At 33.5% G+C, this 26809-nt stretch overlaps 1 protein-coding gene across 2 annotated transcripts in view; it reads left to right on the forward strand.

Annotated features, from left to right (window-relative positions):
• CEP78 (centrosomal protein 78) overlaps positions 1 to 17842 on the forward strand; it is a 28830-nt gene extending 10988 nt beyond the window's left edge. Inside the window, exons 6-16 of one of the 2 annotated variants that reach the window (XM_011375496.2) lie at positions 837 to 950; positions 2275 to 2339; positions 2608 to 2719; positions 5669 to 5801; positions 6998 to 7043; positions 8325 to 8462; positions 14486 to 14563; positions 14997 to 15163; positions 16123 to 16294; positions 16615 to 16662; positions 17221 to 17842. In XM_011375496.2, the coding sequence (XP_011373798.1) occupies positions 837 to 950; positions 2275 to 2339; positions 2608 to 2719; positions 5669 to 5801; positions 6998 to 7043; positions 8325 to 8462; positions 14486 to 14563; positions 14997 to 15163; positions 16123 to 16294; positions 16615 to 16662; positions 17221 to 17778 (1631 nt within the window). In that variant the 3' untranslated portion in view covers positions 17779 to 17842. The remainder of the gene's footprint in view (positions 1 to 836; positions 951 to 2274; positions 2340 to 2607; positions 2720 to 5668; positions 5802 to 6997; positions 7044 to 8324; positions 8463 to 14485; positions 14564 to 14996; positions 15164 to 16122; positions 16295 to 16614; positions 16663 to 17220) is intronic. The other variant, XM_011375495.2, reaches the window with a different exon arrangement.
• Positions 17843 to 26809: the final 8967 nt, after the last annotated feature.

Here is a 26809-nt window from a genome sequence, read left to right on the forward strand (position 1 = left end):
CTTGTTATTTCTGTGTGTCATGAGGTTTGGAAAGAATCCATTTATTTTGATGTAATGGTATGCACAGCATTTTTTTAAAAGCTCATACAATAGTTCTTCTTATGTAATACTCTTTATACCAGTGCTTTTGTGATGATCCTTTAGGTTTGAATGAGTGGGTTGTTCAACTTCAGAACTGCTAGTAGTTATGATCATTTGTTCTCTTCTTTGTCTTACCTTTTACCAAGAGAGAGTTCTTGATCACCATTCTTTCATAATAGGCTTTTAGCGTATAGAAGCTTTTTGCATATTTAATATATTTTGTTTGGATAAATTCTACATTCTTTGGATTTGTCATTTGTATCCCCTTAGACTTCTTTTCTCTGCCTTTTTATTCTAAAACTAACAGTTATTACATTTCTTCTATCTTGTTTTTCCCCTTTTAACTAGTTTCAAGAATGATTTGGAACTCAAGAACATGAAAAAAAATATATAGTGTAATTTCTGCATTCCACCCAGTTTTTGCCACTAGCATCCTTGCTAATTATGACCTGAGATTCATTTTGTGATGTTTTTCACTCATAGATTGTATTGAGTTATTCTTCCCTCTATTTGCCAAATACATTGGTTGATTTACTGAAAGCAGGATAATCGTGGCACATCTAAGAAGAGTTTTTTATTGGACTTTGCGTTATGTGTGCATGTAAACTTTTTAAAAAATTATTTTTAGTACCTAATACCAAAAACCTGTCATGACTAGTCTTGTGCAGAAATCTTCTACACATGAATAAGTGAGAACTGTCTATATGTTAAGTCTGTATAGAGTTCGCAAGTGACCTTTTATCTTTCATCAATAGCTCTTGACTTGCAGCAGTGTGGCCTCACCAATGAAGGAGCAAAGGCTTTGCTAAAAGCCCTTGAAACCAACAGAACTCTGGTTGTTCTGGATATAAGAAAAAATCCACTTGTTGGTATGTCTCCAGATTTTTTTTTTTTTTAGTAACAAATAGCAAAGCAAAAAGAATTTGTTCATGTATTGACAGTTTTTAAAACCTAATGTGTTTACTTTCCTAATCTTATATTTTTCTAATACAAAGTTGTGCCCTCATGGAATTTAACATTCTAGTGGAGGAGTTCACATAGAAATGAGTAAACAGATAAGCAGTATAATTTTAGATAGTAGAAAGCACAAAAATAAGGTGAGGAGTCTGAAGAGGGCAGTTAGGATTATTAGATAGGTTTGTCAGGGGGCAGCTTCACTGGAGAAGTGACATTTGAGTGGAAGAGACCTGAGAAGGGAGGGGCAAACCATGAAAGATCTGCGGGAAGCACATTACAGGACAGAAGAGCGATGGGCAGGCAGGCATGTAGGTGGCAGGGTGGATGGAGTATTTAAAGAAAAGCAAGGAAGCCAACATAGCAGAAACACTAGGTGAAGGAGAACATGGTATGCTGTGAATCAAGTAGCTAGCCAGAGGCCAGATCTTGTAAGATCTCGAAGGCCAGAGTAAGGACTTATTCTAAATGGATTATTCAAAATGAGCAGAAAATGATTTGAGCTGGGAAGAGGCATGATCCTAATAGTATTTCAATAAGATGACCCTGGCATAGAGAGTAGACTTCTGGGGAGATAAAAAAGGGAAACAGGGGGACCAGTTAGAAGATTATCACAGTGGTCCAAGTAAGAGATGGTTATGGCTTAGCTTAGGGTAGAAAGTTAGAGCTGGTGAAAAGTGGTTGAATTCAGGTTGTGTTTTGAGGCTGTAGCTAATAAGATTTGCAGATAGATTAGATGTAGGGTATCAAGGTAATAGTAACAAAGAAACAAGTCCTAGATGATTGTGTGCAGCTGGGTGGTACTACATACTGAGAAAAAGGGGGCTGAGGAGAGGAGCACATTTGAGGGAAATTGAGACTTTGATATAGTAGGTGCCCTTTTAAGTATCTAAATTTCTGAGCAGTGCCACACTCTTTGCTTTCAATACAAAGGTATCCAGAGTGTTTAGATTTGATCTTTCCTGCTGCCAAAATAGTAGCCATCAGAGGGCAATATGTGAGGTGGCATACTTCTTAGGTTTTTGAGTAACAAATTAGAATACTCAAAATGGAGAATAGATATATAATTATATTACATGGATTTCATATAGGAATCAAAATGGAGAATAGATATATAATTATATTACATGGATTTCATATGGTAATCTTATGAGAAAAGCAATAATTAGTCGACTTTTCTTTTTAAATGGGAATATCTACTCATTAGGAAACAAATACTATAATTTCATTTTATTTTAGATCATTCTGTGATGAAAGCAGTTATCAGAAAAGTTCTCCAGAATGGAAGGAGTGCCAAGTCAGAGGTATAACATATTTTAGTTCTCTAGGAAGAATTTCTCTGTTTTTGATTTCTCTGTTTCTCTTCTTTTTTCTAATAAAGTAAAATTATCAAGTTACTTTTCTGCTATTTTAAGTTTTTAGCTAAATGGTTTTTCTGTTTTTGAAAATATTGTACAAATCTTTATTTTAGGGTCGCAGAAATGCAGATTGTAAACCTTTTAACTTAAAATATCAGAATAATTTAATAAGTTACTTGTAGCTGAAATGGAGTGTTTATTATTTTCCTTCCAGTATCAGTGGACAACTTCTCCATCAGTGAAGGAACCATTCAAAACTGCTAGACAGAAAAAGAAAACTATAATTCTGGGAAGTGGTCGAAAAGGAAAAGCTACTATTAGAATTGGTAACTCATTCCATCTTGGTTTTTTAATGCTACTAGAACTTATACCCTTTATATGTTCTAGTATACTAAAACTAAAATTTCTTCTTATTGTATGATAACCAATATTAACTACATGCATATTAGAACTATAATTGTTCTGATACAGATTATGAAAATTTATAGAATGTAGGAATAAAGATTTTAAAGAGATGCTAGTATTTTCATTTTTTAAAATTAACCAACTTTATTGTTTGTTTCATAAAAAGTTCATTATTTTGAATATATTTCCATGTTAATGATTACTTCTAATACTTTGCAGTTGAAATTTGAGGTGCACATTAATGACAATTTTAGCAGTGGCACATTTGAGTGGTGATTTTTTTTTTTTTTTAATAAAGAATTATCCTTTTCTGCTGTAAGAAACAAAATTTCTTCCCAATTTCTTTTTCCCTTTGTTTCCTTCTTCCTTGGAAATTCCCACGTACAGTTACTGAATCAAGTAACACCTCACTTCTTTCAATGATAAAAAAAGAAACTTTAAAGTATGTATAATCCTTATAAAAGAATGTTGCAAACAAGTTTATTGATCCTAGATGGAAAATTGTAGAAAAAAACATTTTCTAAATGTTTGCTATAACGTATATTTAATTTTCCAAATAATAGTTAACCCAGAATTTTAAAATTAAGCTTATAATTTATAGCCAGATGTAGTTTTTAAAATCTTTATAAAACTCTTTAACGAACACTGGTGTAAGTTTCACATTCTTCTCAGTATGTAAATTAGATATAATCCAGTTCTACTGATATTTTTATACTGTTTCTATAGATATCTTTTATTTTCTGGAACACATCTTTAGTCAAAAATAGCTTTTTTATTCTTTTTTGTGATAACAATAAATAGCAGAGTGGAATCAGTTAAACCAAATCTAATATGAACCTGACCCTGTCTTGTGAATAAATTTCAATTGAAACAGTGAAACCATAAGGTCTAAATAAAGGAAGCAAAATAAATTGTTCATTTATAATCTGTCAATTTCCCAAGAAAAGGTTTGTGGTGACTTTAGTTACATACTGGATACATGAAGATCACCAGACAGTTAACAATTTTTTATGTAATGCTACCTGAAATTTAAAAAAATTGTTTGACTTAATACCACTGAACTGTACTTTTAAAAATGGTTAAGATGGTAAATTTTATGTAATGTGTATTTTACTATGATTTTCTTTTAAATGTGTTTGAAGATTTTGTTTAGATTTTATAAAGATACTGTATGAGTATAACAATGGAAGTAAAAATGGAAATCACCTCTAATTCCATTATCCTATGAAGCAATACTTACATTTTCATTTTTTCCTCCCACTGTCTATAAACATAATTCCATATTGCCTAAATATAATTGGCCATTCTTATTTCACTCATATTAAATTAAAATTTTATATGATCTGTAGTTATACTTTTTAATGCATTCACAAGGTTTCATTGAGTTGATTGGTCAATGTTTTAAAGTAGTGAAAAATTGGAAATAACCTAAATATTAAATAATTTTTAAATAATATCATAAACATCTTCATAAATATAACTTATTTTTTACTGTTAAAATATATTAATCAACTTGTTTTGTCAATAATGTATTAAATAGTTGTTAAGGGTGTTCATTAAATCAAAAGAAAGCTTACGATTTGCCTACCAATTTTTATTTCAAAGCAATGATATTTTAGTAGTCAAATAATATATACAAAGAAGTTGAGATTTGTGATAGCACACTAAGTATACATTATTAAAAGCTTATATCATGTATAAACCATTCCTAAAAGTATCTAAGTTGGTGATTTGAGATGATGTTAGAAACAAATATATGTAAATAAAACATGTATATATATATAACATTAAGAATTCTATAATTTTAGTGTGTAGTGGTACGTAACAGGACATCATAGAATGAGAATAAAACAAAAATTTTTCTCTTACTGAGCATGATTAAACAGTGGAAATATGACACGTTGACGATCTCACTGAGCTAGTTAATGAGTAATTTTATTTCTTGGGGTTTTTTTTACTTGTTTTTTGTTTTTTTATGTTTGCCTCAGTTATTTGGAGACATAGAGGTAAGCCAAATCAGTGTCTGGCTATATAGGTAGACCCGGGTTAGTTTAGGGGTTAAATAATTGTATGAATTGTTTCACATTCATGTTGTAATGATGTGTGCAAAAATGAAGATAGACACTTTTATTAGATTTTTTTTTTTTTTACTTCCTAACAAGATAAGTGTAAATTCTTTTGGTTTCAATTACAAATATATTTGCAATAGTTTCTGAAAGTAAAGGAAAAAGTATATATATACAAACCACATACAAACATTTTTTGCTGGAGGGTAATTAACAAAAGCATGATAGCATAAGATGAATCGAGCTCCTATATATTTTAAGAGGGATATAAATTATCCAGAGAACTCACACAGGATCATGTGGTGATTATCAAAAGGCTATACTATATGAAATATTTGTCTTAGGGTACCATGTACACGATTTTACATGCCATCCCAATGCTACTAAAGTAGATCTATAGTAAAATAGATTTGAAGGATAACTATAACCATTTTAACAAACATATTGTTTTCGATAACAGAAAATATTTAAATGTGAATTTTAATATGTGGTTTATTCTAAATAATGTATTAACATTTAGCTTTTTTTTGCTACCAAATATTTCATATAAAGATACTCAACTCTTAGTAGGATAAGTGTCCACGTTTTGCTCTTTTATCCAATGGGTTTTGTTTCTTTTGTGTTTTCTATAAAAAAATCAAATATGCAGTGAAGGTCAGGATAGTAACATTGACTCACCTACCACACAGCAATTTTCAGCCTTGTAACTTTGATTGTTTAGAAAAATTAATCCTAAATTGATAATTGCTTTGTAGACCTGTAGTGCATCTTGAATCTTTCTTTTAATGCTTTCTCATACTGTAGGATTGGCTACAAAGAAACCTATAAGTAATGGAAGAAAACAGTCCCTTGGTAAAGATTATGCTCCTGAACCTCTACCGCCTGGTGTGTCTGGTTTCCTGCCATGGCGTACTGCAGAACGTGCAAAAAGGAACAGGTAGAATATTTCCTATCTTCAGTCATTCAGAATTCTTTATTTTGGAGCTTCTATGATGTGGGAGGTCTCTGGTGGTTTCTATAGAGGAAGAAAGGTAACTCACACATGGCCTCTGCCTAGTGCACCTTCAAGGAGGAAAAACAAAAGATAATTATATTTGAGAGTTTCAAGTTATTTCTTGAGTGTCACAACAGATTTAACCCTGTGGGAGTCAAGAGGAGACTAAAATTATCTCTAATTATGCAGGTGAGAATGGTTTCATTAAAGGCAGGTGTAGTTGAGCCAATCTCTGCAGCGCAGAAATAGGACTTTGGATATGTATGAATTAGAAGAAAAAAGACATTTTAAGCATGAGAAATAGTTTAGTGCAGAATGGATGAGAAGTATGGATTAAACTTAATCTGTACACCTCATTTTAGTGAATCAGATTTAGTGAATCCCACTAGACTTAACTAGTTTTAGCTGATTGCTTACCCAGGGGATAGCTGTTCATAGTCATTTTTGTCATAGAAGTGTAAAAGTCTTTTAAAATTGTTGAACTATGTAGTTTTAGGCTTGCTAGTGAATTAGATTGCTATAGATTATTTTCAAATGACTTACTTGGTAGTATTCAAGAAATTGGGGATTAACAATTGCTTAAGAAAAAGAAAATTGATTTTAAATAGGACTTGAAGTAGGTGCTATGTAAAATATCTGTTTAGTTGCTCACATTAAATTGATGTCTGTAGTCTCCGTTGGACAACTGAGACTACTTTTTTAAAAATGATAACGAGAGTTATTATTGCATAAACTTTAGTGCTGAGGCCTCAGTTTTTGCACATTAGTTTTCTATGTTCGCACATTAGTTTTGTGATTTCATATCTTCTTGAGACACTTAATAATCTCAAGTCCAAAAAGAGTCACAAATTAGAGAATGATTAATATCACCAGTTAAAGAAGTCAGACTGGAAATCTCAACCATACTGAACATAGAAACTGAAGGTGCCTCTCAACAATTCAGAGTTATCACAAAGCCAATCTGCTAAATTCTGTTTAATTTTCTCCATAGCAGAGCCTTCCAGGTCCTTATTTTGAACTCATTTATTTTTATAATTCTATATGGATATTGTACATAATCCAGACGAGTTTTATTGACTGGGGTTAACTGGTGATGTATTTCCATTAAAATATAACTTAATTTGTTTATATCTCTATAGGGGCTTCCCATTTTTCAAAACTCGTGATGTATATAATCAGTTGCAGGTATGTAGTTATCATGTTTATTATATAGAGGAGGTTCAAGTGGGAAAGGTGGAAGGTCATTCTCTTTGCTTTTTAAACTTAACAGTTTTTCAAGAAACATTTCCCTCCTTGAAATAAATTTATTTAAAATTTGTCAGGTCACTCTCTCAGTGCCACTTTGTAGTTGTGAGGATATGGCACACACTGGGGACCTTGTGATTGTTTCATCTATAAACAGGCTGTTTCTCCAGTCCACAAATCAGCTGTTACTCAGTGATATGAATTTGAGTGCCGTTTCTGACCCAACACATGAAGCTGTCATATTAAAAAATGTCCTCATGCTTTCAAGAAATGCTGTTTGGGGGCTATGTAAAGCCAAAATAAAGCAACAAATCCCTAAGCCTCTGTTCTCTCAGAGCACGTCTCCCTCTCTCACCAAGACCACACACGTTCCCGGTCATACTGCCTCATGGTCTTGGAGCAAATGAATCCTGGTTCTCCTTCCCAGTTATCCTGGGAGACTGGAGTTGCTCTGTAAAAGGTAGCACTGCTGAGACTGAGAGGAGAGCACCCTAGATGTCAGTACTGACCCCTCATGCCCAGAAGAGGAAAACCTATCTCATTCTACCATTGGAATCTTCCCGTGCAGCTGGCTTTGCTGCTTATGGTCGAAATATCTGTAGACTTTTTATGGGGTTTTGACCAGATCCATTTTTAAATGTTTGGAAACATCATACTGAACAACATTCCAGTGGCAGTGAACTTGACAGGAAGGTTATATTAATATCACACTAGTTATGGCTTATGGATGATGAGAAGATGAAGTTTTTCATGGGTCAGTTTTAGTTGTGTATGTGTATGTGATTTATCTTTTTTAATTCTAGTTTCACTTTCTAATTATTCTTGTAATTCTTATCAGTCCCTTATTGATAAATTTTCTTCTTAAAAACTACATTGTCTTCTAAACTTTTTATGTCTGATGGTAGAGAATAAATTTCTCATCTGCAGTATAAAGTTGATCTGAGAAAAAGATGTTTACCCTGGCTTCTCACTTGGCTTATATGAAAAATATTTAATAAAATCATATAGACAATTCCAAGTATTAATCCTAACCTATACAACAGAATCGCATATAGTAATGCAACAAAAATAAGTTAGTCATTTTATTTCGTCATTGCTTGTTTTAGACTAAGGAGCAGTGAAAGATATCAGTAAATAAGTTTTTTAACTCAGTTCACTTTTGTTAAATGTTCTTTATATTTGGTATCTGGTGTATATTATCTCTTATACTTCTTCTTTAAGCAATCAAATTTTCCTGTGACTGTGACAGTAGAGAGTCCTTCCTCCTCAGAAATTGAAGAGGTTGAAGAGGTCGATGACTCTTCAGAAAGTGTTCAAGAAGAGCCTGAGAAAACCAGTGTAAAACAAGAAGCATTACAGGTACAAAGCATTACCATTTTAAAGATACAGAGGAGATTATTTTTCACACTGTAGTTGTTAATCTGGTGGAAGCCTGATTACAACACTGGACAGCTTGCCTGAGGGTTCTGTTTCCCCTTCCATCTGTATTATATCCCCTTGAATGTTCCATAGCTTAGACCAAGGTGAAAATGGATGTTTGAACTCTAAGAAATAAAAATCAGTCTGATCTCGGAAGCTAAACAGGGTTGGGCCTGGTTAGTACTTGGATGAGAGACCACCTAGGAAGACCAGGTGTTATAGGCATAAAAAATAAAATTAAAAAAAAAATAATAATAAGGAGTTGCAAGCTGACAAGGTCATTGCAATCTGTGAGGTCAGCCAAGAGTTGCTTTGCCTGAAAAAAAAGAAAAGAAAAGAAAAACGTTATCAGTAATATATTTCTTTTCCTTAGAACAACACAGTATATTAGATTTAGGGAGAACCTTAATGATCATAAGATAAACTCCAAGAAATTTTGTTCTGAATGAAGTAGTTAGCTGATTCAGTCCTCATATTTTACGGACCAGGACATAGACACTTCTAGCTGAACTCTCTTTCTAAAGGAGAAAAATATGACTTTATTTTTAACAAAAGAAAAGTGGTAAAAAAGTTTTGATGTTGATATTCTCCTTTCCTAAAATAAAAATCAAGAAGCTACATTATATTGCCTAATAAACCTGACACCTAATGTCATTCCATACTTCTCTTTATATGGATAGAAAAGTTGGTTTTATAAAAAAGTTTTGCACTTCAAAAGTACTATATTTATTTTATTTCAACTTTAATGCTGAGCCGATGATTTGTAGTAAATAAAGAAACACCAGGTGGGGGACCTTGTCTTTTTTTGTACTACAAAGTCCACATTTAATTTTTAAAAATTATTTAGTGTAATTTCCTTTTAGTGTAAAACCTGATGGATTTAGAACTAGTTATCCCGTTATTATAGGACTATGGAAATTACTATTTGATTTTCAAAAAAAAAGCCAGATTTTTTTTTAAGTTAAAATTAGTGATAGTGATATAGAGAAATTTTAAGGTAAGTACTTAGAAAATTATGAAATGTTAGAATAGGAAGAATCTATAACCATAGATGTAGAATTAATTACTCCTTTCATCTTATAAATAAGCACCTATAATTTATAGCACTTAAGTGGTTTATTCTAAGTTGCAGCGTAACAGACAAGACTCTAGAGCATCTAAACTGCATTCATTGTCATTTTAGATGTGTTGTATTCATTTCCTTCACCAAGCAACTAGAAGATTGTATTTCTAAAAGTGATTAGAGACATTGGGGAAGACCAAGAACATTAGAAGCTTTTAACTAGGGAATAGCTGACTCAAGATGTGCTGAGGACCCTTTCAGCTCTCAAATGTCCTTTAAGAGTTAAAAAAATAAGTTACCTATGTCATACAGTGGGGAAACTATAAAGCAATAAAATTGAATGAACTAGAGCTATAGGCAGCAATGTGGATGAATTTTTAAAAACATGTTGAGTAAAAGAAATAAACAAGACTGCATACACTGTGATTCTCTTTACATAAAGTTGAAGTTGGCAAAACTAAACTATATTGTTAGGGATGCATATCTGTAACGGAAATGATTATCAGAAAACGAGGATGGTTTTTAACTCTGGGAGGAGGGAAGGGGCTTGTGATGGGGAAAGGATATGAGGGATTTTTGAGATGTTTAAAAGTTGTACTTACAGACTTGAATGGTAGTTATATAAGTATTCTCTTTATTTGTCACTGAGTTTTGTTCTGTGCACTTTTCAATATGCATGTCATATTTTACAATTAAGAAAGGTTGCCTCTAGGCAGCTGAACGTGTGTGTGAGTGGGCTGAGACTACCATTGACTGTTAAACGACGTGGGATTAGCAGCACCAACTGCCTGTGCACTTGAAAACCCAAGTATAATTTAAGTTAGCCTTCCCAACCACCAGTTATGAACAACTCAGGTTTGAACTGGGTGTCCATTGAAGAAATTCACATTTAGGTCAACCCACACAGTTCGATCCCTCCTTGTTCAAAGGATCGACTATTTTAAGCCTATCAGTACTGTTTGCAGTCACATATTCATCATTTAGCATTACTTGAACATATTCTATGTATCAGGCACTGTTCTTAGTTTTATATGTGCGTTAACTCATGTAATCCTCACAAGAACTCTGTGATATGGGAACTTATCTCCATTTTATAGATGAGTAAATGAGGCCAAGAGTTATTGAATTTGTCCAAGGTTATATAGCTAAGGGTTGGGTCAGGATTTTGCCCCCAGAGAATCTGAATTTTTAAAATATAATCTAAAAGAAATTCACTAATCGTAAGCAAAGAAATACCCATTTAGGAAAGACGGCATGTTTTCACCTATCCGGTTAGAGACAAACATTCTTTCACACACAAATCTTGTATTGGCAGGGCTTTTTCTTTCTCAGCAGTTATTATTGATTGTCTGCATTGTGCTCTGCACAGGGGCTAGAGATAAATGCTTAAAATACACTCCCTTCCCTCAAATATCTTTAAGTGAGGAAGTGAGCCAACAGTTATCATAGAGGTTATTTACCAAGCGATACTTTGCTGTTACCAATATAAAATCTCAGAGATCTTCTGGAAAGTAATTTGGAGATAGGTATCTCAGAGCCTTAAAAATATTCATTTGCTTTGATCTCAACCTCATTTTTATTGATGAAAATTATGCATGAAAATTATGCTAAATATGAAAAAGACCATGCATAAAAATAATTATTTTGTCTCGTAACAATGAAAAGTTGGAAAGAATTTAAGTGTTTAACCATAAAGGAATGATTAATATGGACCAATAAACCCTTTCATTGGAATATCTTGTAGCCCACTAAAAAAATCAAGGTTATAAATCCTCTGAATGTATGAGAAATTATTGATTCAATGAAAAATTAAATGAAGTCTACGGCCATGCTACCCTGAACAAGCTAAGCAGGGTCTGGCCTGGTTAGTACTTGGATGGGAGACTACCTAGGAAGAGCAGGTGTTGTCAGCGTAAAAAATAATTTAAAAAAATAAGGAATTGTAAGATGACAAGTTCCTTGCAATCTGTGAGGTCAACCAAGGGTTGCTTCACCTAAAAAAAATTAAATGAAAAAAAAACTTGAACATAAAATTTGTTATCCAGTATGATGGGAACTTTGTTCCAGAAAAATATCAACAAGTCAGTGTACATAAGGGAGGAGGGGAGAGCAGATGACAGGAAGAAAAATGACTCCAAAACCTTATCATTCATCTTACTTAAGTAATAGAATATCAGGCAGTTTTACTTTCTGATTTTTTTTGTTTTGTATTTCCTTTTAAGGAACATGATTTACTTTGTAGGAGGAGGGTACACTCTTTCATAAAAAAATTTACATTATGTTTTAATTCCCTCCACTAGAGGGAGAAACCATTTCATATAATGGTACTTTGATGTGATATTTAGAACTAGTTAAGAATGGAGTGTTTTAGTCTATTTTCTCTGATTGTGGTGAGGGTTTTGTTTGCTTATTTGTTTAGAATCTCTATGAAATCAGTTTTAAATATTAAAAACATGTAAATAGAAGAATTTTACAGTTTTTTTCCTATTTCATCAAAATTTTGGCTGGCTGAACTGGTAATAAAACATTAAAGGATTTGAAGTTATTAGATTGTTTATTAAGTTTTTAAACATGTTCTGTGTATAAAAATATATATTCATTGAGCAAATTTTTGAAAACAATGAAAAACTTATTGAAGGAAATAAAAGCCACCTCTGCGTGTACACACACCTAATCTGCCCTTTTATCTTAAAAAAGTATCAAAATATTTTGTCAGGTCACTGATTAAGCTTATGGACAGTCACCCAAGAAAAACACACAGATATATTTTGAATATAGAATTCCTGAAGCCCATTCATTAACTCTGGTTGAGACTTCTTGTTATTATTGTTTTTTAGTGGCTTCATAGAGCATTCCTTCATATGAGTGTGCTAGTTCTATTTAAACTAATCTCAATTTGAAAGCTTTTAGCCTACTTCTAGGGTTTAGTTATAAACACTCCTATGACATCATGCTGGTAGGTAAGTCTTTGCCCACATCGTTGATGATTTCCTTAGAGTAAATTCCTGGATATAGGATTGTTGGTATGCATTAAAAATCACTCTCCAGAAAGTGGTGCCGGTTTCCACTCCAAATGATGGCATATAGAGTTCTTTCCCTCAACAGACACACCAGGGGTAAACTAAACTTTAAGTTGAAATTCCTAATTTAAGTGAAGGTTTAAAAGCCTTTAAAATATATAAATATACCTTGCTGATTTAATAAATATAGGTTGTTTTTTTTTTTTTTATTGCTGCATAAGAAACCAACCCAAGACAGCGGCCTCAAATAATAATCATTTATTTTGTTCATGAACCTGGGTGTTGAGTAGTATATTAATTTTCTGTTACTGTAAACTTAGTGGCTTAACGTAACACCTCTTTATTAGCTCAGAGTTCTGTGGATTGGTAGTCCAGGCACGGCAGCGTGACTGGGTTCTCTGCTCAGAGTCTCAAAAAGGTGAAGTCAAGTTGTCAGTCAGGCTGTGCTATCTTCTGTTGTCTCTGGGAAAGAATCTACTTCCAAACTTACTCAGCTCATTGGCATGACTCAGTACCTGCAGTTGTAGGATAGAGGTCTCCCGATTTGATAGGAAAGCTGGCTATTAGTTGGGGCCAGCCTTTTTGGCACCAGGAACCAGTGCTTCTATGAGAATCTAATGCCTGATGATCTGAGGTGGAGCTGAGGCGGTGATGCTAGTGCTGGGGAGCGGCTGCGAATAGATGAAGCTTCGCTTGCTCACCCACAGCTCACCTCCTGCAGTGTGGCCTGGTTCCTAACAGGCCACGAACCTGTACTGCTCCATTGCCCGGGGTTTAGGGACCTCTGAGTTGGGGGACAGTCTTAACTCCTAGAGTCCTTCCTGCTCTTTTTCTTGCCACAGGATCATACTTGACTTTTTCAAAACCAGCAACAGAGAATCTTCCTCTTGTCCCTTTTGTACTTTAGGTTTTCTCCAGGAACAGCCAGTCCCTTTTAGTGGGCTGCCTGATTAGGTCACATTCACCCAGAATAATCTCCCTATCTTAAGATCAGCTGATTTGATGAACCTTAATTATATCTGCAAAAATCCCTTCACTGCAACACCTACGTGAGTGAGTGAATAACTGGGAGGTCTGTGTATTTCAGCAGGTAGAATCTTGGTTATCTTAGAATTCTGCAGTCCACAATTAGTGTCCCTCACTTCAAGGGTCTAAGTGTCGCATTTCTTGGAAACTGTAAGGAGGTTCTCCAGTGTCTTCCTTATGTTATTAGCCCTGGTTAATGGTGACAATACTGCTTTTGTTAACAGGAATAGTACCCAACTTCCTGAGTTCACACGTGGCTCTACTACTTATTAATGATGTAGCCTCAGGTGTGACACTCTGCTATGCTCTGTCTATTTTCTCATCTGTAAAAAAACATGGAGTTAGTAACCATTCTTTCCTCATAGAGTTTTGATGATTAAATTATTTAATGCCTAAGAAACTTCTAGAACAGTACTTGGCATATAGTACAGTGCTCTAAAGGTGTTTACTTAGCAAAAAATGCATTTGAATCTGCAGTTACATAATTCAGGTGTGTTGAGCATGTTGACAGGGCTTCCTTTATTAAAAGGACCCAAAAATAAAAATAGAATTTTCCTTTCTTGGTCTTAAAATTTTTTATTTCTGACTTAACTATATTAAACACATATGCCTTTTATGGTGAGCTGCCACAAATCTGTTTTGGAAAGAGTGGGAAATCTTTAGTATGCTAATTTATTATATTTTGGTGATTAATTTCACTAGCGTGGTATATTGCAAGTAGTGGACTATAATCCTGAAATCTGAGTTCACTTCTGGCTCTGCCCCTAAATTTTTGATGAGATCTGTAGCTGGAAAGACTTTAGGATATCATCATATGAATTGTTTATAATATTTACTCTGTTTCTTCACACTAGGAAAAACTGGAGGAGTGCCTAAAGCAGTTAAAGGAGGAAAGAGTAATAAGACTTAAGGCTGACAAACGAGTCAGTGAGGTAAACAAGTTTTTTCTTATACTTCCGAGGGTATTTTGGCTTTATTTTCATTTGATTCTAAGCCATATATATAGAGAGTTTATAAACTTTAAAACTGTAGTATATTGCAAATTGGTTGTACCATATGAGCCTTTGTATTTACTTATATTTAGTGGTCATATGATGGTCTGTATTCCAGAAAGCATATTTTTAAAAATGTAAAAATCTTACATGTGTGTGTGCGCATGTGTACATGTGCGCTTTTATGTGACTACCTTATTTTCTGTTCATAATGTTTCTTTTCAAGACAGCACAATACAGATACTTGAATTAGATTAATTATAAATTATCTACAAATTTTTCAATGTTTTATTTTAGTTTTAATACTTAAAAACTTTTCTTTTGATGACAGTGAGAGAAAATCGTGTCAGACATTTTCAATCTTCTTTTATAGCTGGAACATGAAAATGCCCAGTTAAGAAATATAAATTTCTCTTTGTCTGAAGCCCTTCATGCACAGTCATTGACAAACATGATCCTGGATGATGAAGGTGTTTTGGGCAGCATTGAGAATTCTTTTCAGAAGTTCCATGCTTTCTTGGATCTCCTTAAAGATGCTGGGTTAGTTAATTTCTCTCTCCATGGCATTCTTCTCTTCACAACTATAATGGTAGTTTGCTGAGAAACTTGAGCAATTTTCTTCACTTCCATAGTCATATTCAGTGTGTAATTATATAATTTATACATAATATAATTATACATAACATTATACATAACATAATATAAAAATTATACATAATTTTTTTAAAATAAGGAATTAAATTTTAAAAGAAATGCAAAATGGTAACCTGTTTTGATAGAGAGCCCATTATTAAAAGTAACCTTTATTCAGAATAATTAATAAGTATGGTTTTTAGTAAAGACTAAATTGAAGGTAATTTTAATTGAAAATATTCTAGAATGCATAGGAATGTCCCTACTTTTTATTCATTTTGCTTATTAAATAAATTTGAATTAAAATTATTTTTGTTCTAGATGTAAAAATTGTTACTAATCTGTAGGGCAAATATAGATATAGATCACTAGTTCTCAACGAGGAGTGATTTTGCTGAAAGAAGATGCCAAAAGAGAAAATTGGAGATTGTTAATTGATGGAGTAATGTATATGAATAGGTTGGTCTTGGAAAGGAAGGAACAAACACATTCTTGGAAACTGTAGGAAAGGTGGTAAAGAACTGTGGGAATAGAGATGAGAGACAGTGGATTAGGTGCATCGTAGATGTTGAAGCTGCTAGTGAGACCTTGTTTAAAATGGAGTGGTGATAGATAAGAAAATAAAATCAAATGGTAACACACTGTTGGGAGCAGAGAAACTGCTTGAAGGATTAGATGATCTGATACGGTCCCAGAGAATGAATATGGAGAGGTCTGTGAATTTGGGAGATAGAGGCTTGTAATCTGGAGTAGGATATTGGCTTTTCAGATTTTAGAAGTATTTCATGATTAATGATTATAGGTATGGGGAAATGTAAGCTGTTCTTATATGACTATAATAACCCTTGCCTTTTCCTCTTATTCAGGCTTGGGCAGCTTGCCACAATAGCTGGTATAGATCAGTCAGACTTTCATTTACTAGGTCGTCCACAAATGAATTCCACCCTTAGTAGTCCACCTAAAGAAGAAAAGAAAGCACTTGAAGAAGAAAAACCAGAATCAAAGCAGAATGCCCTGGGACAAATGCAAAATATCCAAGTAAGTGGACAGAACAGAATTTAATGATGCTAAGAATAATTAGCAGAAAGGGAGTTTCCAAGTCAAAGAAAATAATACACTCTGTCTCAGTTCACATGCTTAGGAGCTAGCAACCTCTTTGGGGACCTTTCTAAATCTGAGATTAATAAATCTCTGCCCATTTCATGATACTGTATTGTCATAAATAAGAAAAACTGGAAGTTCATTTGAAAATTGATGACTTAAAGTAAACTATCCTCAGTGCAGGAAAAATGAAGCATTAGAGAAAATATTCCAAATTTTAAATTGTGTAAATGTCTATTCTATCATATTTTATCTAGGTTTCTATTTGTATGCAGTCAGCTTACAATGAAGGAACACTAATGAAGGTACAAGTACTGATATAGATAATTTTTAAAATAAGTAATCCAGATATAATTAATAGGCAGTATATCATACTTAATCACCCAGATATGGGAATGGGCGGGGAAAACCTGTCTGCTGCTCCTCTAGCCTTACTTGGAGCCCCCAACTCCTGTCTCAAACAATCTCAGACTGATGGTGGGAACTGAACAACTTGAGAACACAGTTCAGTCACAAATTGGGTACTGCTGACATGTGGCTGGAGGATAGAAAAGAAATTAATTTTCCTAGGGAATAAAGTCTTATTATTTTTGATGAGGGAAAGGGAAATGGGTAATAATTACTTCAAACACAAAAGTCTGAAAATGTAGTAGACATAGCCTTGGGTATAGTAAAGTTAAGTTGAGAATCACTTGGAAAGATATAATTAGAAAAAACCTGGCTCTAAAATCTTCTGAGTAATTAATTGATTGTCTTAATAAAAAGACCACAGAGTAACATTGAAGCTTTAGACTCTACTTTTTAATGGTTGGCTTTCTTCATTACTGAATTTTTGTCTTGTTTTCTTTCGTTTTTCCCTCCAGTTTCAAAAAATTACAGGTGATGCTAGAATTCCTTTGCCTCTTGACTCCTTGCATGTTCCAGTTTCTACTCAGGAGGCCTTAGACACTTGCAAAGACAACTTGGGAGTCCAAGTCACTGAGCAGCGGCAGGGGTCTTTCGAAGAATTCATTGCTAGAACATGTTCTCCTTCAGCAGATGTAATTTCTGGAAGTCAAAGAAAAGAAGATGAGTTGTCTAGAAATAGCAGATCTTCTTTAGAGAAAATGAGCAAAACAGGTGAATATACCAGAAAACACTCTGCTAAGAAACAACCCGGAAAAGACCTGCATTCCTGCTCTGATTCACCTGTAAACCAGAAAAACAAAGGAATGGGGCAAAATAGCTCTTTGATTAATGAACCAGTTAAAAGTGAGTCTTTGAAAAAACAGATTTCTGTCAAGAAAGAAAGTAGAATAGTGACTGTTTCATCCAAGACAGCTAAAAGTAACTTCAGTCTATTAGAACATTCTGAAAGTGACACTCTTGGATCTGATTTTGAATTTCAAGAAAGCATCCATACTCTATCACGCCTGACATAGGTCTAAATCTTCTGAAATTATGTTTTTGCCTTAAAATTTTAATAAATTTCTTATGTTTTCATTATGGCATATGGTGTTTTTAGATATAGGACCACAGAAGCCGTTAGAGAAAGATTTATGTATTCTTTTCATTATAATGAAACTTGGTTTATGTCTTCTTTCGACACTCAGCAGGTATTTGCTGAGGGCCTGATAAGTACAATAATCTAGGTATTACTGTTTTCAGCAATGAACAAAACAAAGCCTTTACCCTCATGGAACTAATAATCTATGAAAGGAGAAAAAAGTAAACAACAAAGCAGGGTAAGGGGACTAGAAAGGGATGAGAGTGAATAAATGGAAGAATTTTGCCATTTGGTTAAATGTGGAAATATTATAAATCACATGGCCAGAAGCCATTGACGTATCCTAATTCATAATATCCAGAGCAGCGTACATTTGCCAAGTACTCAACCATGTTTGTGGATTACAGCAACTCTGTAAGGTAGGGAACTAGTATTATGCCCATTCTACAGATGAGGAGGCTAAGAAGATAATGTGTGTAGTCCAAAATTACACAGCTATAAATAAGTAGTAGAGCTGGTATTTGAACCGGAACCCATGCTCTTAATCACTTTGTTATCCTGTTTCCTTGTTAAGAAGAGCTTAAGGGAGACATTGAGAGAAAAGCCGATGAGCAATAGAAATGCAAAAGAGTGGGACTATAAGAAAGCATACCTATCCCCTCCCATCATCTAGGTAGGATTGTTTAAAGGCAGAATATATAAAAGTATGTGAACACATGTCTCTAAATTGTGCGTCTCCGATAAAATGTGTGCAGATAAGTTGTTAGAAAAAAGCTAGAGTGTCAGATTTCTTCTAGACGGTCCTGCCTGATTGTTATCAGAAGAGCTACCACAATACTATGTAGTTCATTAGTCATGGATTGACTGTTATGGGAATAAAACAAGGAACAAGATGTATTCTTGGCCTTTTTACAATAGAGTGAGAGAGGAAGACACACAAGCAGATGTCTTAACACTGCATGTTATAGTCTATAATGGGAATGCTTAGGGAGTTTGGCCAGTGTTTGGAAAAGAAGAGAGCTGAGGGGCAAGAAAAGTCATCTAAGTAATAATACCTAAGCTAAGTCTTGAAGGACTAGTTGGAAATTGGTGAATAAGATGATGAAGGGAGAGGCTGATCCAGGTAGAGGGAATAGCATAAGCACAAGCACAGAGCCATGGGTGTGAGTGGTATGTTTGGGGAACTATAGCGACAAGTAGTTTAGAATTAGTGGAATGTCATCTGGCAATAGCAGGTGATGCTGAAATAGAAAGCAGGGAGAATGAGAGCAGACCTTACAATCCATGGTAGATGGAGCAGTTTCTTTTTCCTCAGGAAATAGCTAATAACAGGATTGAAGAATGGAAATGATAATTTCAGGTTTGCATTTTAGATCATTAGCTCCAATATGGAAAATCAATTTGAAGAAGCATGGAGGTCATGCCACACTCTTCTGAGGAGCATTATTTTCTGAGTGTTATTTCAACACTCCCACTTTCTCCTGTCTCTACCGAAAGGGTTTCACGGACAAACATAAGGGATAGCCTGGCTTAAATAAAGTTAAGCAAGTTTCTTATTTTATGACTTCTTAGAGCTGCTGTAGATTAATATTCATTCTGAATCTCTTAAGATAGGTATATGGTATGTAGCCTTTCTCAAATATATTTTTTTAATAGTGTCTAACAACTGGTTCCACGAAACACTAATTTGGTAACTTAAGTAGGTAACAGCAAGTGGAAAAGGGTCTGAAATAAGGTTTAGGTGAAGGGAGGAAGTATGTTTTAATTTATTTAGGAAAATAGCAGATATTGGTTATGGGAAGTAAGGAAGAAGTAGGCAGAGGCTGGACTCCCATTTGTATGACCAGGGTTGGGTGCTGTTATTGAGATTGGAAATAGGGGCTAAAGAACTGCATTCGGGAAAAGTTTTATTTTGAACATGAATTTTAAAGCACCTGTAGAATTTAGGAAATGACAGAACTGAACATCCATATGAAGACATTTTTAAAATATTGTATTCAAATAAAGATTTGTTGTCTACATATAAGCAGTAAAAATCATGAAAGTGGGTGAAATTACAGAGAACTGTGAGGACTGTCAAAGTTTAAGTGATAAGAAGGAAAAGGATTCTGAGAAGAGAGGTGATAGAGTTTCAAGAAGGAGGAAGTAGATACTGTCATGCTGCAGAAAATGTAAGTATCCATTAGATTTTGACAGGTTCTTGGTGACATTAGACCAATTCAGTGAAGTGGTGGATAGACGAGAAAGCCAAATTGCAGTAAATTGAGGGGACAGTGAAGATAGTGGGTATAGGCCACTCTTTGAAGGAGTTTGGATGAGAAGATGAAGTAATTAAAACTTTTTTAGAATGAGAGGAACTTAAATTTTATAGATTGAAAGGAAGGAACCAATTAAAGGAGATGCTAAAGAGTGAGAGGCTCATCTACACAGCGGGGTCTCAGAGGACATGGGAGCATGAGATACATTGATGCTCTTAAAAGTGAAAGATCTGAAAAGATGGGGATGTAGATTACTTGGTTCCTCAGTGAATTTGAGGTGGCTCACCTACATATGTTCAGTGCAAAATGATTAGATAAGTAATTCAGAGTATTAGGGAAACATGGAAATATAGGTAAGAAATCAGGGACAGGGTTCATACTGCAAAATATATAAAAATGACATACTCAGAGTTGGACAGATATTGGTAAGTTTGGAAGGAAATAAAAGTGGGAAGAGGTAGAAATTAAATGAGTTAGCCTCATTTTTCTTTGACCACAGATTTTAAGATACATACATAGACACATAATATAGTTTTAAAATTCTTTCATATTTTATGTTTTATCATGAAATTATTCCATTAAGAATTTAAAATATGGATATTCTGCTGCTTAATATATACATTAGTCCCTTGATTGTTAAATTTTCAATACATACCTGAAGTAATATCACTTCATTGAAATACAGTATTTTCTTGGGTTGTAGAAGGTTACAAGCATGTACCTTTACTCAGATTATTATATATCTTTGCTGAGTATTTACCAGAGCATATGCAATCTATACAAATAGGGGATTTTTTTGGTCTTTGTTTTTAATAGCATCAGATGTGATAATATAGCAATTAGCTTATCATCTTACCCTAATCCACCCATAATTACTAGTGGTCAAAAATTACTATTGTATGCCTAACCAGTACTAGATTCATTATTCAATCTTATTTCAAATGGATACTTACAGAATCTCTAATCTCAAGAAAGGAACACTTGATTTTCAGAGCAACAGCAAGAGAGGAGATGATTAGGTTTTTTAAAGATTATGATTATAAACCACGTGCTAGAACTTACGACTGAACACATTCTTTTACTCTCTTAGAATCCAGTTGAAATGACTGAAGAAGTATTAAAACAAAAATAATAGCGAAGTTGGAAAGCCAGAAAATGAAAGTGGAATATTTAGAAAATAAAAAGCAGATTACTGAAGGATCAGTTAATTAAAGAGTGGGAAAGCTAAGCCTTTCCTTGAAGCACCTAATCCTGGAGTTTGTTACCAGGCTAAGGCTAAGAAAGCAGCTCTCTGAAGTGGGAGTTCTGAAAGGGGCATTATCCAAAATGACTACAAGGAAAAACTCAAGATAAACTACACATACTCACTATCTGACTATGGTGACCTGCCACTCCCTTTACAATCAACAGAGATGCCTATAATCAGAATTTGTGTTCATTGAAAGCAAACCAGAATTTTCGTTTGGCTCAGGCAAAGCACTTCAAACTTTAGTCTTATGTATAAATATGGACAGCCAAGAATTATCAAATTTGAAGAAAACCAGTAACATAAAATGGGCCTCCAACCCCTGTACTGGTCTGTGACCTGTTAGGGACCGGGCCACACAGCAGGCGGTGAGCTGCAGGCTAGCAAGCAAAGCTTCATTTATTTGCAGCTGTTCCCCAGCACCAGCCTCACCGCCTCAGCTCCACCTCAGATCACTAGGCATTAGAGTCTCATAGGAGCACTGGTCCCTGGTGCCAAAAAGGTTGGAGACCGCTAAAAAGGAGACGCCAAATTAAAACAACCTGTTCAAGAAAGTAATTAGAAGAAATAATTTTAAAATCAATACAATTAAGATCTTCAGAGATTCATAAGGATATTTCATCCATAAAGAACAGGATGTTAGAAAAAAGAAATAGAGTTTCTGGAAATTAAAAATATGATAAAGTAAAATAAGATGGACTAGATAGAAGAATGGATTTAGTTAAAGCTTAAATTCATGAAGTGGAAGATTTGATTGAGGGATCCCCTTAAATATGCACTGCAAAGGAATGAGGAAAGTTTTGAAAGGAGAGAATCCTAGAAGAACACAGTAATTGGCATATAGTAAGTGCACAAATGTATGTTGAATTAATGAGTACATAGATTCAGTATTAGGCTTATCAAGAACTAGAATAAAACTTTAGGAATTTATAAGCAAAAAAGCAATCTATGAAAGATTTTAAAACAAAGAAACTGATGTCATGTGATCTGCCATTTCTTTATGATCACCAGAGATGCCTATTATCAGAAAAAGTAAATATTAATGCATATGTGAAAATAAAGTGAAATAAAATTCTAGGTTTTAACACAAATAGCAGAGTAGGATATAGAAAGTATGTTAGGGATCTTATTCAAGAAAAGGATTGTTTACTTCTAGCTGTTGATAGAAAAATACATTAAAATATATTTTAAGTTAAATGTATATTAATAAAGATAGGTGATAACTGCTCCAACAAGCCCAAAGTCTTGGTGTTTTAAAACAACATAGGTTTATTTGTGTTCATGCTATATGCCTTTGACAGATTGGCTATGGCCCTTACTCCATATCACCCTCAACCTGGTGTGGAACATTGCTGGGTTCAATACCCAAAGAAAAAGAGTGTGATGCAACATATACTGACTTAAAGCCTCTCTGCTCAGATGTAATACATGCTAATTCTCACATTTTATTGGCCAGGCAAGGCCCAAGGCCATGCTTGAGTTCAACAGAGCAAGAAAGTGCACACTTACTGTGTGCCAAGAAGAAAGAGAGAACCAAATATATGTCAACTTAATAACTACCAAACTACCAGGAAAGGGAGGATGGAGTTTAAAAATCCAAGAAAAGGCAGGAAAGAAAAAAGTAATAAGCTATATAGAGGGGAAAAAAGTAGCAAGACCAAATGCATTTCTCACAATAACTATGAGTAAGTCAAATTCTGGAATTTCTTAAGCTCAGGTAAAAACACAAAATCCAACTATGTGCTGTTTGCAAAATACAAATCTAAAAAAAACTGTGATTATAAAGAAATCGATAAAAGCATACCAGGCAGATGCTAACAAAAGTGGATACAGCTGTGTTAACTCCAGACTAAACAGAATCGAACCCAAGATGAAAACCATTAAATAGGATAAATAAAAAGCTTTTTGGGACTAATAAAAAAGTATAGTTCTAAAGGAAAGATTTAAAAATTATATATATATATATATATATGTATATATATATATATACACACACACACACGTATATATATATCTGCAATCAAAATCTGTTTTAAAATTTATAGAATGAAACAAATATAAAGAAAAATAGAAAAACCAATTATGAGAGAAACTGTAACATATCTATTAAAAATCAGTGGATTTACCACTATACACTTACTAGAATAGCTAAAAATTTAAAATACAGTATCAAGTGCTGGTGAGGATACATAGGAACTAGAATTTTCAGAGATCGCTTATAATGCAAAATGATGTGGTCACTCAAAACAGTTTGGCAGTGTCTTTAAACAAACACCATATGTCTGTCCTGGGTATTTTAACCAAAAAGATTAAAATTCATGTTGACATAAAAGCCTGTACATGGGTGTTTATAGCAGCTCCATTCATAATCACCAAAATGCCTTCTAACAGGTGGATAGATAAATAAATAATGGTGCATCCACACAATGGAATATTATTTAGCAATAAAAAGGAATAAATTATTAATACACATAACAACTTGGATGAATCTTAAAGTCATATGCTAAATGAAAGAAGCCAAAAGGTTACATCTTTAGGTAATCTCAAAAGATTATATACTTTACAATTCCGTTTATATGAAATTCTCGAAAAGATATTAATAATAGAAAATCAGTAGTTGCCAGGCGTTTGGGTCATGGGAGGATTTGATTACAGAAAGGCTATGCAAGGGAGTTTTTTTTCAGTGATGAACTATTCTATTTTCTGATTGTGGTTATGGTAACATGAATCCATACATATGTTAAAATTCATGGAACTGTACAGCCTCCTGCAAAAAAAAAGTCATTTTTACTCTACAATAATTTTGAAACAAAAAACTCAGGCCCCTCCCCTTTCTACCAAATGTCAAGATAGGGAAGATATCATCTAATAAATATTTTGTATCTATCAGGAATATAAATTCTTTTGGAAAACCTATAGAACATTTCTAAAAATGATTCATATTAGAGAAATAAAAATAAAAAGATTATACAGATCATGTTTTCTGCATAATGTAAAATATCTAATAAAATGGAAAATTTTAAATTATCTTTTAAATAACTCATAGGGGAAATCAAATTACAGACTATTTAGAATTAATAAAAATTCTCAAAACCTAGGGGGTTCTGCTAAGTCAGGTGTTAGAGGAAATTTTATAGATTTTGATTTATTTTTCAGAAAGAAAACTGAAAATAGGTGAAATAAATTAGAAGCTAGAAAAAAGATAAACTGAAAGAAAGTAAAAGTGAAGGATTTAAAAAGTTAAAAGCAGAAATAAAATAGCAAATTTGATCAATAAGACAAATGTTTTCAAAAATAAAAGGCAAACCTTTAGAAAATATGATAAAAATAGCAAGAAGTATATAACAAAAATATATTACTAGCATTAAGGATAATTTTTAGAAAGACACCTATAAATAGAGAAAGTTACATGGAGGTATTATTTATAATTTACTCCCGATATGATAGTATACCTTCATTCCAAAAAATTTGAAAACTGAACGAAGTACGAAGACTGTAAAAAATAGATTCTAAAAAATGACAAGAGGTAAAAAGTATAAACAGACCAAACATCTTCGGAGAAATTGAAAATGTAGTACAAGAACATCTTTAAAAAGCAAATATTATTAGACAAACCTTCAAGGAACACATTTATTTGTAAACCATTCCAGAGGACAGAAAAAGATATAAAGCTTCCTAGCTCGATCCATGTGGTTAGCAAGATTCGTATACCCACACTGCACGAATGAAACACAAGGAAAGCTGATAACCAATTTTACTTAACAGAGGTGCAAAATCACTGTGGCTCACTAAATTAACAATGACATATCACCTTCAATGCTGAAAAAGCATATGATAAATCCAACATCCTCCAGTACCCTTAGCAATCTGGAAATATAAGGCCACTTCCTTAGCTTAGCTTCTGCAGCTTGGTTAAACGTTACCTTGGTTAAATGTTACCTATTGCTAAAGAAATTTATAGCAAACTTGGTGAAAATTTTGAAGTATTCTTGCTAACTTAGACAAAAGACAAAAACAGTACTAAAAAATATACATGATGGAAAGTGAGACAAAACTCATTATTTGTAATAAGTTTTTTGCGCGCACGCGCACACACACACACACACACACACACACACACACACAGCCCGTGATGATCTACTGACATGCTATTACAACTAATGAGAAAGCCTAGTGAGGCAGGCGCAACAACATACCAATATCAAAAGCTTTTGTATATATCAGCAATAACCAATTAGCAAACATGAGGGAAGAGATCCTCTTCATCTGGAAATAAGGTTAACAAGAAATGTAATGCCTATATAAATAAAAAAATATCTATACTGAAGAGTATGAAAGGAGACCTGAAATACAGAGAAGCATGCCACATTTTTCTGTAAGACAACTCAACATAATGTCAGTTCTACCAAATGATAAATTCAAGGCGATGTCATACAATCATAGCAAGGTTTTTTAAATGGCTATGACAACCTGATTATACAGTTCATTTGGAAGACATAAAGCGCAAAATAAATTTTGAATAGATAAAGCAATCCATGGAGCCAGAGTAAGTGAAATAGTGTGGTATTGGCACAGGAATAATCAATAGGTTAAAGGCAGAGAACAGAGAATCTAGGAACAGAGCAATATATATGTGTGGGAATTTAATATTTGAAAAATGGTGTTACGAATTAGTAGGGAAGAGTTGAACTACTCAGTAAATGATGTTGAGATTATTGACTACTCCAAAAACACTTTTTTCTTTCATATCATAGACAAGAAATAAAATCCAGATAAATTAAACATGGAAATATAAAAGGATTTAAAGAAAATATCGGAAAAGGAATTTTAACAAATTTGGAGTGAGGAAGGCTTTCTTTCCTAAACAAGACACAAAACCTAATATACATGAAGAAAAAAAAGACTGATAGGTTCGACTACATTAAAAAGTGTAAAACTTCTTTACACAAATTAAATATAAATAAGAGACAAAAGTTGGGAAAATATGTGAAATATAACAGAAGGTTAGAGATTCTTAATATAAAATTCACCTATAAACCAAATAAAAGATGAACAAAGGATATAAAAATATTTTTATAAAAAGAATATAAACAAACAAATATATTTACTTCATAAGCAATTAGGAGAATTAAAATGAGATACTATTTGTGTCCATTGAAACGGCAGAAATTAAAGAACTGGTAATTGCTTCTTCTGGATGGAGATAATGTGAGGAAATGAGCACCGTTGGTGAAGGAAATATAAGTAGGTACAGCTTTTTGGGTGTACAGTTTGGCAGTATATATCAATATTTAAAATGTGTTTAGCCTCTGATTTAACAACTCTGATTCTAGGCATCTAGGGCAAAGAAATATTCTCACAAGTATCCTAAGAGTCAGAGATAAGAATGTGTATTGAGGCATTTTTTTGAAATAATAAAAATCAGAAAACATAATTGTATATGAATGCAGAAATTGTTGAAT

The sequence above is a fragment of the Pteropus vampyrus genome, unplaced genomic scaffold (genome assembly GCF_000151845.1).
Source record: "Pteropus vampyrus isolate Shadow unplaced genomic scaffold, Pvam_2.0 Scaffold273, whole genome shotgun sequence".
In the NCBI taxonomy this organism is placed as follows: domain Eukaryota; kingdom Metazoa; phylum Chordata; class Mammalia; order Chiroptera; family Pteropodidae; genus Pteropus; species Pteropus vampyrus.